Source organism: Leguminivora glycinivorella, chromosome 1, assembly GCF_023078275.1.
Source record: "Leguminivora glycinivorella isolate SPB_JAAS2020 chromosome 1, LegGlyc_1.1, whole genome shotgun sequence".
NCBI classification, from domain to species: domain Eukaryota; kingdom Metazoa; phylum Arthropoda; class Insecta; order Lepidoptera; family Tortricidae; genus Leguminivora; species Leguminivora glycinivorella.
In genome coordinates, this window is record NC_062971.1 from 6,337,206 (window position 1) to 6,355,595 (window position 18,390).

Below are 18,390 nucleotides of genomic sequence, written 5' to 3' on the forward strand. Positions count from 1 at the left end.
TTTTCTACTATCGGTGCAACTCTCAGGCTTCCTCTTATATTCTCATTCTTTATCTTATCCATCCTTGTCACGCCACACATCCATCTTAACATTACCTTATACATATAAGTACTATTATTATACGGCGACCAGACCCTTTAGCACAACTTGCCTTGTCGCGCGCGATTCCATACATCTAGCGCGACTTCAAGTATGGACTCGCGCGCGACAAGGCAAGTTATGTTAGAGGGTCAGGGATGTTCCATTGAAAACGAAAAATCAACTGATGAAGAAACTAAATCTAGAAAATTAAGACATCCATAATTATAAAAAACGAATTCAGAGATTTAAGGTAGAATCATAACATAGTTCACCATCAATACTTTTTATTATGTAACAAATAAATTAATAAGTAAATTCATATTATTTTATCTGTTTAATACGTTGAAATGTACAACGACAAGGTTATTTGGTATGAACATAATATTAATTTATCAAAATTTCTTCGTCGCTCATTAAGTCATTATCCTTTAAGTATTATCATGTACTCCCGGGTCCTTAGTCAGAATTAAGATTGATATTATGTTTATTAAAAGAGTAATGTGAAATTGGAAAATAAGTAAGTACTAAAAACTACAAACTGTTTCAAACATTAAGATACATTATGTGGGGCCTGTAAAAAGTAATGTAGAATTGAACTGTAGTACTATTCTACAATACTGATCAACATTTGTTCAGTGACTTTTAAAAATTATGAAATCTTTAAATTTTTAATTTTTCATACAAAATAAATATTAGCTTCAATGTACGCCATTATTGTTGTCATTGACATTGTCTGTCACACTTTAGACTTAACAGAATTCGCAATACATTACCTCTTAGAAAAAAATTTCAAGGGTGATAAAAATCAAAATACAAGTTATTTTTAAAAGTCGCCGAACAAATGTTGATCAGTATAAGGAGAATAGCGTAGAGTTCAATTCTTCGCCTTTGTTACAAGCCCCACTCTGTATAAGTAAACAATACAACTCAAATCGTAAGATAATCACTATAAACTCAAGACTGTTAAAACAACAGAACTGTGGACTCAATCTTCAACAAGACAAGATAGACAAAACTGGGAACGTAACATTAATGGTAAATGTTGAACTAAGGGGCTTTATTCGACATTATAATTGTCAAATTTAACGGTTAATATTATCAATATCTTGAAAATTATGTTGAAAATTCATTGAATTCAATTGAAAAAAAAAATGACACGAAAATCAACTTTAGTGTGTTGCTTCAATACGGTTATCGCACTTGTCATCTAAACTATAATTTTTACTGAATGTTTAATATTTACATGTCATGATGGGTTAAAAATATCATCCTCTTTTCCTCCTTGGGTGTCGTAGAAATAGCATGTTTTATATAGATTCAATTGTGTTGTGAGAGTTGGGCTCTCACGTATGAAATTCTTTATCTGTGCAATGGACTAATAAGGTGACGCTATCTCTGTCATAACCTTTGAGTGTGCCTCCTCATTTCGTTTACCTTAAACCCTTTTAATGCTAAGTGGCACTGGCGCTTGACGTTGCTCTGTCTACTCCTTTTAAGAATACAGGCACGATGAACTTATTTTCCCGTTGCTGTAACTTCCTCTTTTTGACACATGACAGCGTCCACAAAATGTAAACTCGCGCGACCTAATGAAATTTTAAGTAAAATCTTGTAATAATTTAAAAAAAATCAAGGTCTTAAAAACAATATTTTGCTTGCTTTAAACATAATCTAATCTAACACATGTTATTTTTTGGGGATCTTCGTTAGTGAGAATTTTACCATATTAAAATTTATCACGCATCAGCATTTACTTATTATTATGTTATTTATCATTAATTTTTATTTTTAAACTAAGGTAACGGAGGCTATCAACGGGGATATCAAAATCGACGTCCATTACCGCCGTATTTGCAAATACGCAATTTATAGGCAAACCGATCATTTCAACATGTTTTTATTTTTTCGAAATTAACGGAAAATCAACAGGTATCGTCAGTGTTCTCATGTCGAATAATGCAAGAGAACAAACTATTACTTATGATTGTATAAAGCGCAGTATGTAAAGTTCAGTCTTTAATGAGATTCTCAAGAGAGCGTTGAAATAAAATAGGGGGGAGAAAAATTGCTTGTTTTATGATTCATTGCATGCATAATCCAATTTATTACTCAAAAGACGACAAAGAAAGCAGGTAAATCATTGTTTATGACGTACTAGATTACATTTTCTTTGAACAATGTGTAGTTTTATTTTTATAAAATGAATTATCGTTATACGGTTTACGTTAAGTTGACTTTATAGGGTTGTTACAATGTTAGATGAAAATAAAAACCGGTCATGTGCTTTTTAGTACATTGTGTATTAAGGGCGGAAAGTGAAGTTTAATAACTCGAGTTTGTAATCCTTCAGCCGCCCGTGATATACACAATGTTTTTCATCACACTCGCGAAGTAATAACCAAATTTTAAACTAAATGTATTGAAATACATACGCTGATAATTGGAACAAAAATTCGCCATCTTGTAATTTTTGACAGGTCGTGGAAGGCCTCACCCAGGTATTCACTTTACCGCCCTAGGGCAGTAAAAAAGCTCATTGCGTATCAGTATGCAGGCATGTAATAACACCGTTTATGAACGAGTGTGATGAAAAAAAAAATTGTTTATTCTTACCAGTTGCAGTTAGTCTATTATATAAGCCGTAGCGCACGTACATATTTTATAAAATACTTATTCATGGAAACGGTTGGGGCAGTTTTAATCCTGTACAATGGGCATACTTAAACTTAATCCACAGTGGCAAAATATTTCATTGTTACATTAACCACATTCATTATTTTAATTACCAACTTTAATACATTTTGTACCGAAAACTCTTATTAATCATTTTTATGCAAATGCAACGAACCACGAATGAACGCTTTATTTATTTAAATTTGTAAACACTATAAAATATTGACGGTAATAGTAATTAATTACAGTTGAGTTTTCATGATGGCTCGCTCTTATAAATACTTAAGTATTTAATGAGAATCAAAATGCCAAATGTTTCAATTACCTATACCTACCTACTTTCATCCTTCAATTAATTTTTGGAATTTTATATACATGGTGTAACATGAAGAAACCGGAATATTTAAACTAAACATTTCTGAGGGCAAAATGCAGATAAAAAATTTCGCAAAAAGAAATTATTCTCTTAATTTTTTTGATGTATTTTCACATAAAAAGTAAACGTTATTCGTAAAACTGGCACTTAATAGAATAGAAGCCCCTTAAATAAGTTGAGATTAGGTTAGGACCTTTAGCGTGTTAGATATTTCCTCCGATTTTTTCTATACATATTCGTAGCACTAAATTAATTTTATCCAATTGTATTATGCTACGTACACGTGTATATTACTAACAGGACTTTCCAATAAAATATTTTATGTCATATTATCAAGCATATTGCAAAAATAGCTTTTATCGATTTGTTATATAAATAGTAAATAAAATCCCTCCGACGTGTAGCAGGCGTGGGCTATAAACTAATTGAAATCGGCAGACAACACACCCTCGTCAAATAACATCAAAAGGTTTTGCTTCAGTTCAATATAAATAATAACTGATAACGTTAAATAAGAAATAATATTGGCCTGCACGAATAAGAATAAGATTTATTTTATACTTAATCAAAATTGTATAAATGAAATATGAACAAAATGCATGTAATAATCTTGAACCTATGTGAAATGTTGTTCAGTAGATCCGTACGTACGTACGTACGAATTCACGTGACACGCCCGGCCCGGTCCAGCGGCGTTTCATGAGAGAAGATAAGATCGGATGCAGTCTCTATAAGTTATGAATAAAAATGTAGGTATCGTGAGGTTATATCTTAATTACTTTTGAATTAAAATTTATATTCAATACTGCGGTTTTTCAAATATTAATATGTAAGTAATAAATAAATATAACCGAATAAACGATCCGGGGTTTCCGATAGGCTTAATTTAGAAGTGGTTATTAAAATACCAACGATATGGGTAGGTAACCTTTTGTAAGGGTAACTGCTAGATTTGGTAACCGTTTCAGATAAAGTTTCCTTCCAGTCATTTGAGTTTTTTACTCTATCCAAAAGTATTCAACAGTTGTAATTCTAAATTCAACTTATTATTGAATAACCACTGTTAGCATTGTCTCTACGCTACAACCGACGCTTCGAGTTCAAATCCAGAAAATACTTATACTTTTACTAAAACATTACTTTTATGTTAAGGCACTATACCATGACTATACCTTGTCCTTTGTTAAGCTTATCTGTTGAGTGGTTGTGGTTGAAAAATACCATGCGTTAACATGGTAATATATGGGCTTAACCGTGCACCGTGATACCTTTGAATCTGCTTATTATGTGTCTGCAGTGTTCGTTGACAAAAACTCTCTAGTTGCCCTCTGATTAATAAGATTTAATAGGTAGATAAGTATACACGGTACCATTCAATTATTGATGAACGGAATATGAAATTTGTCAATTTAGTATAAAAATTAAGAATGTGACGATGGGATGACATCCACGGAAACGTAATTTTAACACATACCTAGTTAATAATTATGTTATACATTTTACGCCAACTTAACTGTTATAGCCACCATTTAATTAGGTAATTACGTTATATAGTAATAAGATTAATGGTCGTAAAAAAAGTCTACTTTAAGAGTGTTCAAGGCGCAGGATTATCATTTTATTGTTTCAAACTGTTTCAAATTGTTTCAAAAATAATAATTAATATAATAACTAAGCCATTTATTACTGATTGCTTAATAAAGTGAGCTTCGTTATACTATTTACATGCAATAACTTTAAAATTATTTTTTCATGGTATTTAAACTTAGACCTCTGCTGCTTTCATTTACTTATTATGGATTACACCTATTTAAAAAAAACAAGTGCGAGTCGGACTCGCGCACCGAGGGTTCCGTACAAATTTCGTATGAATTTCAATTTAATACCTCTACGCGTTTATGAGGAAATGGGTAGTAAGGTTAAAATTATTAAAAAAAATATATATTATGTGATGTAACTAAAAATTTATGGTTTTCGTAATTTTTCCTTTATCTATGCTATAAGACGTTGCTTCGTACCAAATTTCAAGATTCTGAGTTCACGGGAAGCACCCTGTAGGTTTTGATTTTGATTCCCTTGCAAGTGTCGAAAATTTGCGGCATAAACGGCTGTATCTTTTGATTGCGTTGGCTTAGAAGTTTGATTTTTTCACAGCTTCAAGGGACAGTAGACCTGAGTAATTGATATAAATTTCAGCTTCATACCTCCACGAGTTCCTGAGAAAAAGGGTCTTGACAGACGGACGGACGGACGGACAGACGGACAACAAAGTGATCCTATAAGGGTTCCGTTTTTTCCTTTTGAGGTACGGAACCCTAAAAATAACTTACTCGTTTGATGTCGTAACAGTAACAGCAGATTTCAAATGAACTGACGTCAAATGCCTCGCGATAGATCCTGTAGTACCATGACGACACGGAAACTCATTGTTTGTCCGATCCTTGCAGAGACTACATAAAGTTGAATCTCCGACTCTGGTGGCATATCTTCACACCAAACTTCTCTTCGTTGTTAAGAGTTTCAAACATTAACAGTAACAATACAAAAACTGGACAAAACAACAACGACAATAACTTTTAAATTCACCGCTAAAGTGTCAAGGCCTTCAAGTGTTGATCAACTGGGATCTTACAAGTGACTAATTGAAATAAACTAAAATTCTAATCTGCCCCATCCACATTAAATAAAAAAATCCCAAAATGTAAAAATAACACATCGCTCACTTCACTCAGCTTCACGTACAAAAGGCTGCTCGTAAATTTTACTGTCTTTATTACCACGTGGTGGAACTGCACTTATTATTTACAAAATACCACCACAGTAATATAGCTGAGCTCGTTCGTCAAACAATACAGTGCTTTAAAGGAATATACTATCTAAAAGTACTATTTAATGTACCGTAACTGATAAGAACTGCAGCTGTTATTTTTTTTTGTCTTAACCGTGGCCCCGCGCACGTGTGTGCATATTTTTTTTACCTGGAGTATAATTAGTCATCATAGTACGTCTCAAAGATTCACAGAACTTGATCTTTTGTTTATCTACATTGCTGTTTGCCTTGTTTACATTTAAGATTCGTTATATTCTTACATATTAGCAAGCTTAAATATTAATTAATTAAAGCCACTTCGTAGGTAAATTACTTTTTATAAAAATCTTTTTTCATTTTCATACATAATAAATGAAAGAATAAATGTGAAAACCTTAAGAATAACATAATAATGCTTCACCAGAAATATATGGCTAAGCGTCGTGTTGCTGAATTTCATTAGAACTATTGTCCCGGATCCGTAAGTTCACATTTTTTACACATTTGTTTTGATGTATGTTGCGATGTGGCTAAGACGTATCGTTTGCCAAATTTAACGATTAATTTCGAATTGGTTGAATCGATTAGGCCCTATGGACAAGGAGGCGCTTAAACAAATAAACAATTTCTATCAACTAACTGAAATGTCATTTGAATCGTAATTACACTCTGCCACAGCACTAGTTTAAAAATTAAATTAATGAGTAAATCTTGCGTTATAAATTAATATCGTAAAATACTTACTAACGAAGATCCGCAAAAATGTAACATGTTTTAGATTATGTTTAAAGTAAGCGAAATATTGTTTTTAAGTACTTGATTTTTTTAACCATTATTACAGGATTTTACGTTTTGTGGACGCTGTCATGTGTGAAAAAGAGGTACTTACACTTCTTACAGCTCTGGGACAATATTTACTCCATACTATACTAAACTGTCACCACTTACAGTTTTAAGTTAGTGTCGAGTATTTGAGGATTCTGACGGCACATGTAAAAAAATAAACAATATTAGGCCGTAACGTAACACAGCGAATAACGCCATAAATCACTTGATCTTCTCTTATAAAACAAAGTCCCCTGCTGCGTCTGTCTGTGTGTTTGTGATAAAGTCAAGAACTACTGAACGGATTTTGATGCGGTTTTCATTTATGAATAGAGTAATCCTTGAGGAAAGTTTAGGTTTATAATTTGTTAAAGTTTTGTTTGAATTGGTAAAAATATGACGATATTTTCTAATCGAGTTGGACAAAATCCCGCTGGCTGAGAGCTTTAATCGAAAACGCTGCCAAAACCGTTTGAGCTACATCAAAATAATGTATTGGAAAATTGTGTCTCTCTAATAGGTCTACAAAAAAGTCCGCGATGGCATATATCTATCTTTTACGGATAACTTATTATAACAATTTTTATGATAATCCCCGTGCGTAGCCGGGGAGGGCCGCTAGTTATATGTATTGTATAAAAATCGAAGCAAAACATAAATATAAGTTTAATTCATACGTAAAAAAACTTTTGTCCGGTATTAAGTATAGGTACTAAGTGATAATTCAATAGTAGTCATGATTTGGTCTTCTCCCGGGCGTGTTGAATCTACAAAACGTACGATAAGTACCCAACGGAACCGCCACCCGAAGCTCTGCACACGAACGTAGGTTCGGGCGGCGGCGTGTCACGGACCGCGGCGTGTCACGTGAATCCGGGCGCTAAGGCAAGTACGTACGTACCAGTGGCGGCTGGTGAAAATTTCTGCTAGGCAACACTGAGCACAAAATAAACCTACCTTAACATTAGGTAGGCTTATTTGCCAAGAGTGGCACTGAAGCTTTAGTAGTTTCATGTGTTCTGCCTACCCCTTTATGGGATACAGGCGTGATTGTATGTATGTATGTGTGTATGTATATTAGGTACTTTACTAGTAATCAATTTTAGGCAAGCCGGTGGGAATCGGCTTGTATGGACCAGCCGCTGCTGGTACGTACGTACGAGGTACGTACCTTGCCGTGTTCGTGAAATTCGTGATCTTAGTACCGCCGGTGTTAAGGTCACGTAGCTACGGTTCGGCGTGAATCACGTGTATCCATAGCCCTATTAGAAACCCCCTTTTGAAATTTCAATTTTTACTGCAAAACCGCGTTTGAGTTGAAAGGCAGGGATCAGTGATAAGATCTAACAAAACAACTAACATTTGTTTATAAATAGTACCCTCTCCACACGAACTACATTATTGCCCACAACGACGTCGTACCTAATAATCCATAAGCATAGCTGGGCACCGTTAATCAAATAGTTAACTTCGATAATCGTTAATCCGTTACTTAAAAAGTTAACTTCGTTAATCGTTAAAGCGATACATTTCGGTAGATTTAACGGAAGTTAAAGTTAATCGATAATCCGTTAACACGTCATAAAAATAGGACTCCACTGTAGGTATTATGTATTTCTATTTACTAAGTATCCACCAAAAACCATTAAAACCTGTGACGCCAATCGGTAAAATACCGAAATGTAATAATTTCGGTCTCTTCGGGCGTGTACCGCCGTTGGTTGGCTAAATCCTAGGTTTTACTTCGGATTGGTAATTATTGGGTCATTCATGCGGTCGCGATCGTGGTGCGTCGGTTCTTCAGATTGAGATTTGAGATGACAACTCGATGCTGTGGGCCACGATAACTTGGTAGAGTAATCTAAGGCCCGCGCCGGACTCAAACTGTCATGCCTGATGATTGCACTCTATTCCCAGGTTAGTGAACGATCTAGCACGCCTAATAAGATTTAGAAGTCGCCAATTGGTCTTTAGACTGTTTATAACCGACGGATCTGCTTTTACCGATAAAACCTAGGTTTTGCCGTACTACGGGCTTTTACAGTAGTGGTAAGAAAGTGGTTTTCGCGGCGCAGCGAGCCGCTTGGGGTGCTGGATTAACGATTAACGGACTCGATGAAATTTAACGGAAGTTAACGAATCCGTTAACATTTTTTAAAGTTAACTTAAAAGTTAATCCGTTAATCGAAATGTTAACTTCGTTAATTAACGATTAACGGATTAACGAGTTAATGCCCAGCTATGTCCATAAGGCATAAGTCAATGTCGAAACTTAATGTGATTGCTTGCTTCCTCAGGTAGTGGCGACGTACGTGGCGGCGAACAAGTCCTTACAGTTTCACCCAGACCGGCCTATTCACTGGGCGGGTGGGGGAACTGAGCCTCCCCGTGACACCCCCATTTGTGGTTTCGACGGTTCTCTGTGCCCTGACAAGTGTAAGTATTTGGAATAGTCTCCTGCCTATAGTTTCACCGACCGCGAGACCAGTCCATCTCAAGTTTAAACGGCTCGTTGGTCCCTGACAAGAGTATTTGGAAAGTCTTCCTCGCAGTTCTACCCAGACCGGCCTATTCACTGGGCGGCACAGTTTTGCAAACAAAGTTTTGCAAACCCCAATTTTGTCTCACCTTGTTTTTATTGCATAATTCTACAGTTAAGAAGGTTTCGAATAGTAGACTAAAACTCCGACGGTGCTACGGCTTCTAGTTTTTTTATAAAAAAATATTAAAGTTTGCCTATACCCGGGTCATAAAAATCATAAAAACAATAATTTCTAAAAATCTATAATAGTTATTTAAATTTCAATTGAACCAGTTGATTAGGCATATAATACCAGACCTTTGTGCAATTTCTTGTTTATTTTCTCTTTTAACATAAGGAGAAATTTATGTATTTTTACTTTTATGTTTTAATTTTATAATTCGGGAATAACGCCGTATTAGCACACGAAACCGAAACAGAACGATAGCTTACACGTGTCTTTATAAACCATATTAAAATCACGTGCTAATTCCGCGTTAATCAAAAGATATCAATAATTTAAGTTTTAATTCAGGGCTGTCACCTCGAATACGCGGATGTTACTGAAAGTTATGATCCAGGTCGAAAATGTTAAATGTTCATTAAATTACGTGTAAGAAAGCGTACTTTCTATCAACGCTTGTCACTTTCGTAAAAACTAGTGCCTACGTCATTCTTAATTTTTATTTAACAAGTTGATGGCCATATTGTATAGCATTTCATATTTTACTCTGCAGTGTGTTTCTTATAAGAACATACACTCAAGAACAATGAAAACGGGTCACTTTGTATGCAGTTCTCCATACAAAGTGATACGTTTTTATTATCAAGAAAGTATAAATCCTAATGAACGTTCATTAGTAATATTAGGTTTATCAATACAGTTATAAAGCATTAATTAAAGAAAATTAAGATTAAACATGTGGTTTTTACACGATTTTTAGGTTATTTTTATGAGATAACCTTTAACGGGCAAGACTCAAAAAAATCGTGAGTTCAAACCTCATCGCCATTCTGTAGTCCTAAAAATTCTGAACAAGAAAAAATACAAAAAGATAGTCATACAGGGTGGTCTTTTTTGAGACCAGTGCCCTATAAAGGGTTAAAATTGATAAAAGTAGATGAATCCAGTAATTAAGATGATTTACCACCTGTGGAACTACTGGAAGCAGCGATAAACGCATTTTTTTGCGTTGTAGTTTCCTCGCTATAGTGAGGGGAAAAGTTTTGTGTTACACTCGGGTGCAAATGTATTTTACTTCTCGTGTGTTAAAAAACTCGCAAGTTCAGGATTCTATTCTCGAACCACTCGCTTCGCTCGTGGTTCAACTATAGAATCCTTTCACTTACTCGTTTTTCAATCCCACACTCGGCGTTAAAATACAACTTTGCCCCCTTGTATAACAAATAACTATTTCTCAAACATGCAATGAAATATTGTCTTTACGTTCCTTAAAATGGGCTGGGAAGTATCGCTTTTTGGGCGCAACAACTCGAGAGGACTGTAAAGGGATTTCATATTATTTTTTAGGCCTAGGCCTGCAAAGTAACTTTTTTTTATAAAATATGGTCCTTTAGAGCATTTTTTTTTAATTTCATTGTATGTTTGAGAAAAGCACTATACATGCCTCGGCGTGAAAACGGATTCCCGGCCTCGTATCCCTATCCGGCCCGGATATACCCACTTGGCCAGAAATCCTCATTTTCCCGGCCTCTGATGTAATGTACTATTTCGTGTCTTCATTGACTGAAATAAAATTTTCTGCAATGTAAAATTCGTGGCCGATTTTAAATTATTTATTCTTTAATTTCATCACTTTATTTATTTATTTCAACTGTATTGCAAAATATAACGTGTACAAAGCCGAACTTAATGCCAGAAGGCATTCTCTACCAGTCAACCGTTGGATTATTGGGGTAAGTAACAAATTTTAAAAGTGATACAGGAGAAAATCAACAATGATCAACTATGGTATTTTATAAAAAAATGGTTCAGGTGGGATTTTAACCCACAACCTCCGAAATGCTGGTCCAATGTGCTACCAATTAAACAGAGCCAAACGTCCATCGCAATGATTTCGGTGAGTGTTAATGTGTCTGTCAAAGTGTACGAATTATTTAAAATTATAAGGCCTTATTAAATAATGACAGTGAATCGATCTACATCAATCGATCGATCTACAAAGCTTCGAGAGTTTGAAACTGAGTTTAAAAAGTTAATAATCGAATCCGGATATAAGTAACCTAAAGTAACAACCCTAGTCACAAGAAATCCGGTTATGACTAATATCACTTCTAACTTTTGATTAACGCGGAATTAGCACGTGATTTTAATATGGCTTATAAAAACACGTGTAAGCTATCGTTCCGTTTTGGTTTCGTGTGCTAATACGGCGTTACTCCCGAATTAAAAATTAGAAACATAAAAACAGAAATTCATAAATTTCTCCTTGTGTAAAAAGAGAAAATAAACAACAAATTGCACAAAGGTCTGGTATTATACGCCTAATCAACTGGTTCAATTGAAAATTTAAATAACTATTATAGATTTTTAGAAATTATTGTTTTTATGATTTTTATGACCCGGGTATAGGCAAACTTTAATATTTTTTTATAAAAAAACTAGAAGCCGTAGCACCGTCGGAGTTTTAGTCTACTATTCAAAACCTTCTTAACTGTAGAATTATGCAATAAAAACAAGGTGAGACAAAATTGGGGTTTTTAATACACTGTGGGCGGGTGGGGGCACTGAGCCTCCCCGGGGCACCCCCGTTTGTGGTTTCGACGGTTCTCTGTGCCCTGACAAGTGTAAGTATTTGAAATGACCTCTTTGCAATTTCTCCTGGACCGACCTGGACACTGGGCAAGTACTAGGCCACTACGGATTACCCCTGTTTGTGGTTTCGATGGCTTACTGTGCCCTAACAAGTGTAGGTAAATGTTTGGAATGCCGGCCTTAAGATCGCAACGGTCTTTATGAATCTATATATCTCTGTTGATGTTCTTTTAATAAATTTGCATTTAATTATTGAATTTAATTGTACGGGCGTATGCAACGTTCATTGATCAGTTGATTACATACTCGTAATCTTGCTAAGAAACATCAATTTAAATATAACTTACTTGCCAAAAATGTCGATTGATAGATTTTTTCCATTAGAATATATACAATTTACTTTAGGCAAGATATAAAAAGCAACTCATTTCTACTTGCCTTCTTACTCGTAAAAACACAAAAATAATAAAATTAAAGAACCACTTTACGCCAGGTCTAAACCTACCACATCACTTGATTTTTGTATTTATTAGATCTCAGCTTTTATCCGCTGTTATTTTGCTTAATTTTATCTTGGACCTAAAAGTACGTTTACGGTTTTATATCTTAATAAGTGTATGATCTTCTAAATTATCAAACTATAAGCACATTTTCACCCTTACATACCTAACCGTAACCAGCCGATACACTTATACTTAAGAACATAAAAGTCCACCCGCCATTTGCGGTCGAGAAAAAATGGCCGAAAAACCATGCGTATCTCATGAAAAAAGGCCACTTGAGGCCATCTAGTTGGCGTGGGCCAGAATCTTTATTAGCGGATTATACTGATCCGCTGCGCTTTAAGTGCGAAAGACTCGTAGTCTGCCTACCCTCTTACCTTCCGTTAAGGGCTTCTTTAATTATGTTGTGAGCTATAAGTGACCAAAATAATTAAAGTTTTTGGAAGTAATCCGTGTTTTAAGTATATGAACTGGAAATAAAATGTTATAAAATGTCCCTCAGTAGAGTTTTGAGCGTAGAATAAGCTATGGGGTCGACATTAGCCATGGAATGTAACTTATACTCAAGGAATGGAATGTATACTTTACTTGATTTATTTCATTATTTTTTGTATAATCAAGTACAAGAATATTTGTCGAGTTTATAGACGATCATGTTTGTCTTTATGATAATGTAATCCAGCTATCCCGTCTTAGAAACATGGGGTTTTAATAATTTTACACTTTTCATGATCCTGATCGGCTTCTACTAGCCCCATTGAGCCTTCCTTCACAACTGATCGCTTTTGAGTATATTAAATACTAGCCTTTTCCCGCGGCTTCGCTATGTCACTCTCCATCCCTTCAACTATCTTCACTTCAAAAATCATGTCAATTCGTCGCTCCGTTTTGCCCTGAAAGACGGACAAACAAACAGACACACACACTTTCCCATTTATGATATTAGTATGGATAAGAAGACCTCTTTTGCACTTTTACCATGCGACAATAAGTTAGATGCCTACTCATAAAACAAGTCACAATCTGAAAAATCTGAGCTTTTCAGACAAATCCATATCCATCCGACCCAAGGGGCGTAAAGATTTAACGGAATAGATCAAGCGCGGTCCGAGACGGTAATAAATCGAATTCGATTCTTGCTTCGTTACTGAAATCTCATTTTGCAAAGTCTTTTATTCATTACTAAATCTCTTGCCACTTTTTATGAGTACTTAAGTATTGATCATTGATTTTGTGACTAGTTTGACTTAGTGGCTCTGCCTGTTAAGCTGATTGTCCTGCGAATCCCGGTAAGGGCATTTTTGTGTGATGAGCTTTGATATTTGTTTCTGTCATGTGTGTTTTCTATACTATACTCGTATCTGTATATCGATGGCTGACTTCGCAACACAGGCCTTCATAACGTTTAATCAGATAAATAATACAATTATTTTACCTGAACCCTGACGTAGAGTTAGTTTAAAATATAACTTCAATTCTAAAATGCTGTAACAATTTTCATAAAAAAACCATTTTAAGTAATGCAAAGTAATATGAACGTACCCTTTCGACCAATTCCATTTATCTAATATGTCCCTTACATTTTCCGTCATTTCTTACACTAAAATTACCCGAATTCAGGGTACATTCGTAGAATTGGTCAAATAATCAATGAACGTTGATTTACGGAGTTTGGGTAAGGCTATTTCCTTAACGAAGTCGTACATTATTAAGAAGAACCTTTTTGGGCACTTTGGCAGTGAGTAGTATCGAAGAGTAGGGCATAATTGGCCTTTAAGATTGCGAGTGTGTTAGTGAGATAAATGCGTATTTATATGATCCATTAATTAAATGATTATCCTTATATACTTACTACGTCAGTGGGAAACAAACACACAGCTCGCTTGCTAAGCTGCCGTCCCTATAGCCTATGGATGCCTGCAACTCAAAAGTTTGTTACATGCTTGATGCCGACCCTCTGCACAGTCCGCACTTTTGTTGAGATATGTCATTTGTCCTTACCAAAAAGAACACCGCACTATGAATAGGGTTTATTTTGCGGTAGGCTTGTGCCGTTTCGTTCGCTGATCGGAGCGCTCCGATCTCGTTCAATCGCTCCCACGAACTAGTTCGCTCTTTTAGGTGTTTTGCTCCTTTAGTTCAGCCAGACCAGCGACCACTGCGGCCGGAAAGATCAGATCGAATGGGACCGAATAGTATCAAAATGATACGAAATCTACAGATAGTAACATCGGGCCGAAAGGTTGTAAGTAACCGATGTTTAATATGAAAATTTGACGTTTTTTTGTTGCTCTGCTAAGTAGCTCTATTCTCGGTCGGTGCAGTCACACACTCGTTCTCGATCCAAACCGCTCGCGCTCGCCGATCCTATACTGAACTAAATGAGCAAAGACCGATTCTCAGACCACGGAAAGATTCAGTTCATTTCGGTCATTGATGGGATTTTATTCCTAACAGTTCATAGTTCGTGAACGACACAAGCCTATTATGCGGGTTTCTGCAAGGTGCATGTATTTCCCCCTCTGCTGTAGATTTGGAATGACGGCTCAGCCACGACATTGGTCTAAGCGCGACAGCGGTGAGCGAGACACAGCAATGGGACTTTTCATTCGCACGTATGGCTGCCGCTCACCGCTGTCGCGCTTAGACCAATGTCGTGGCTGGGCCGTGACATCTACTGTGCTAAGTCAATAGCTAAATTTCATAAGTCACTAGCTAACCAGATAGATGTTCCTCTTCCTAATAAGTTCCGAATTTCTTAATTTAGCAAACTTTGTCGCTATCTATCCCACCGCCCTAACCTATACCTAACGAAAGAGATCACCAGCAATATTTAATTTGGAACCTTATTCGACATTCATCTTGTTTTTTTCTCTCTTTTTATGTACCTACCTATTTTAAGTTTAGTTTTGGCAATAAAATAAGTATTTCCTAGTACAGGTATAAAATTTGTCGAATACTAAATCCATATTTTGTTACAGCGCTTCCCGTATACGCCATTCTCAGTATCGTCCTCAGTTCCGTGGTGGTGATACTGGCCATCCTATCAGTATTTATCTACAGGTACGTACTTACTTTTACATACATACAACATACATACAATCACGCCTGTATTCCATAAAGGGGTAGGCAGAACACATGAAACTACTAAAGCTTCAGTGCCACTCTTGGCAAATAAGGGGTTGAAAGAAAACGAAACTGTGACATTGCAGTGACTTACTTTTACTTATTGAAAATCCTTAGAGTTGTGGGCAGAAATAATAGTTATTTTTTATACAAGGGGGCAAAGTTGTTATTTAACCGCACGTGCCAATATTGATACCCGAGCAAGCGAAAGATTCCAATATTGCAAAAAGTGGAATCTTGAGCGTTGCAAGGGTTTCAAGGCACGTAGGTTAAACAAACTTTGCCACCGAGTGAAACACAAACTATTTCACCACACCAACACGAACAAAATACTGACTATAAAGCATCAAACTAAATCAAATCCAGCAATCTATTCAATATTTAAGATTCAAAATAATTATTTGTAGGTAAATTCTACCAGCCAGCTCAAGGCATCAAGTTAAAATTTGTCTGAAATTACTTTGTACTCTTGTGGATAAAATGCAATTTTGCTATCCATTTTCGAAAAGCAAAATTGATCTTTAACAGTTGGTGTGGTGAAAATTAAATTATAATATTATCATGTCAGGTCAATACCTACAGGTACCCACCTGGCCTTCACATTTTGGTCTGTTTAAACAATGATCAGTGTTAATTGAGATTTCATAGTTTAACACTGATCGTAAGTAGCAAGTAGGAAAAGTTGAAAAAGCACATGTGATAATGAGTAAAAAGGCCCTTTTTCGTTTCGCGTCGGAGAAATGCCATTCGGCTACGGGGCCTGATATAGAAAGGGTGTGGTGTGCAGCAAAGGCATTGCGTTTGACACTTCGTTAATGACATAAAACAACCGCGGGCATAAGTTGAACTCATACGATCTTATTCACAGATAAAATTTTGCATATTTTCTTCACCCTTGTATGCAATAATGGATTTTTATCTAAAAACTAATTTGTACAGACATAATCATATAGTTACCACATTTTCCTTGACATATAAAATTACGTAACAGGGTTTGTTTCACCTTGTCATGCGATGTCACTAAATCCGTGTAAAATGGGCCCCAAAGAATTAGTATAGTATTTTCCCAAAGCGCAAATTTTGTGTTCTCCTTTTTGTAATGGAATGATATATTATGCTGGTAGGAAATACATTTTACGATGAAATATTTGGGTAATAGAACGGGCGGCCTTTGTTTACGGTGAGAATATTTTTAAAAATTAAAGCTACAATTTCTCTGTTTTTCGTTAATTACATTACAAAGAATCAGCTACTTATGTCAGCTCTTGTTTATTAGTATGAACTTATACTCGTAATATTTCAGAGTAGATTATTTTATATTTGAACGGTAACGGCCTCTCAATTAGAATTAAAAAGAGACAGTGCCAACGCAAACTTATAGTTAGTGGCCCCTGAAATAAATCTCATGAATTTTTCTTTTAACGAGATATAAATATAATTATGTGATAAACAACGGTTTCCTGACTCTGGGAAAAATAATAAAAAAAATATTTAATACTGATTTTAATACTACATCAGTGTTAGAAGTTAAATAGGCTAAAACTTATTTATATAAATATATAATTATCGGTAAGTTTTTTTTGTAAAGTTTTACTACTATTACAAAGGTACACTATTTGTGAAACCCCCGTGATAAAATGTTTAAACGTAAACTAATTACTAACTCCTCCGAATAAATCTGCCTATATCACATACTAAAAATCGCCATCATCCTGTTTTTAGGGTTCCGTAGTCAACTAGGAACCCTTATAGTTTCGCCATGTCTGTCTGTCCGTCCGTCCGTCCGTCCGTCCGTCCGTCCGTCCGTCCGTCCGTCCGTCCGTCCGTCCGTCCGCGGATAATCTCAGTAACCGTTAGCACTAGAAAGCTGAAATTTGGTACCAATATGTATATCAATCACGCCAACAAAGTGCAAAAATAAAAAATGGAAAAAAATGTTTTATTAGGGTACCCCCCCTACATGTAAAGTGGGGGCTGATATTTTTTTTTATTCCAACCCCAACGTGTGATATATCGTTGGATAGGTATTTAAAAATGAATAAGGGTTTACTAAGATCGTTTTTTGATAATATTAATATTTTACAATAACCTTGATATCACTGTACCATGGTTAAATGACGATATAGCATATGAATTTCATTCGTTTAAGCACAATGATCTTCACGAAAAATGACGATAAGACGCCAGTATCCAATAACAATCCTATATTAACTGATTGTATAGAACACTACTCTTCCATAATTAAGACCAGTACATTGCACGCCCGTCGAGCTCACACTGAGGGTAGGTTGGCTTCCAGCAACAATAAAGCTAAGGAAATATGGAAAGTAGTAAATGAGGAGATAGGCACAAAAGTAAGATCGAATCACATCAGTTTACGCGATCCGAACACCAACACGGAAGTAAGGGGCACTGAGTTGCCAGACACCTTCAACACACACTTTTCAGGTATAGGGAGCAATCACGCAATACAAGCTGACAGGCAGCAATCTATACACTATGTTAAGAGACACTTGGAAACATATGATCCTCCTTCGTACACGCTGCCAGTCGTTACCCGTGATCTGTTGACCAGGACCTTACATTCGATGTTGAAAAAAGAGAACACTGTCGATGCTTTTGACATTTCGCCGAAAATTATTTTATGTTTGTGGCCTGTTGTTGGCGACATACTTGTCACTCTCATAAACATTATTTTTG

General features: G+C 35.7%; 1 protein-coding gene across 5 annotated transcripts in view; it reads left to right on the forward strand.

Moving 5' to 3' along the window:
* The window catches only part of LOC125226211 (atrial natriuretic peptide receptor 1-like), a 499,228-nt gene that overhangs the window by 442,226 nt on the left and 38,612 nt on the right, over positions 1 to 18,390 (forward strand). For all 5 annotated transcript variants that reach the window (XR_007177060.1, XM_048130138.1, XM_048130148.1 and 2 more), the window contains 2 exons: positions 9,062 to 9,200; positions 15,546 to 15,627. Coding sequence is in view for 4 of the 5 variants with exons in the window: in XM_048130138.1 (XP_047986095.1) it covers positions 9,062 to 9,200; positions 15,546 to 15,627 (221 nt within the window). In the remaining variant the exon portion in view is untranslated. The remainder of the gene's footprint in view (positions 1 to 9,061; positions 9,201 to 15,545; positions 15,628 to 18,390) is intronic.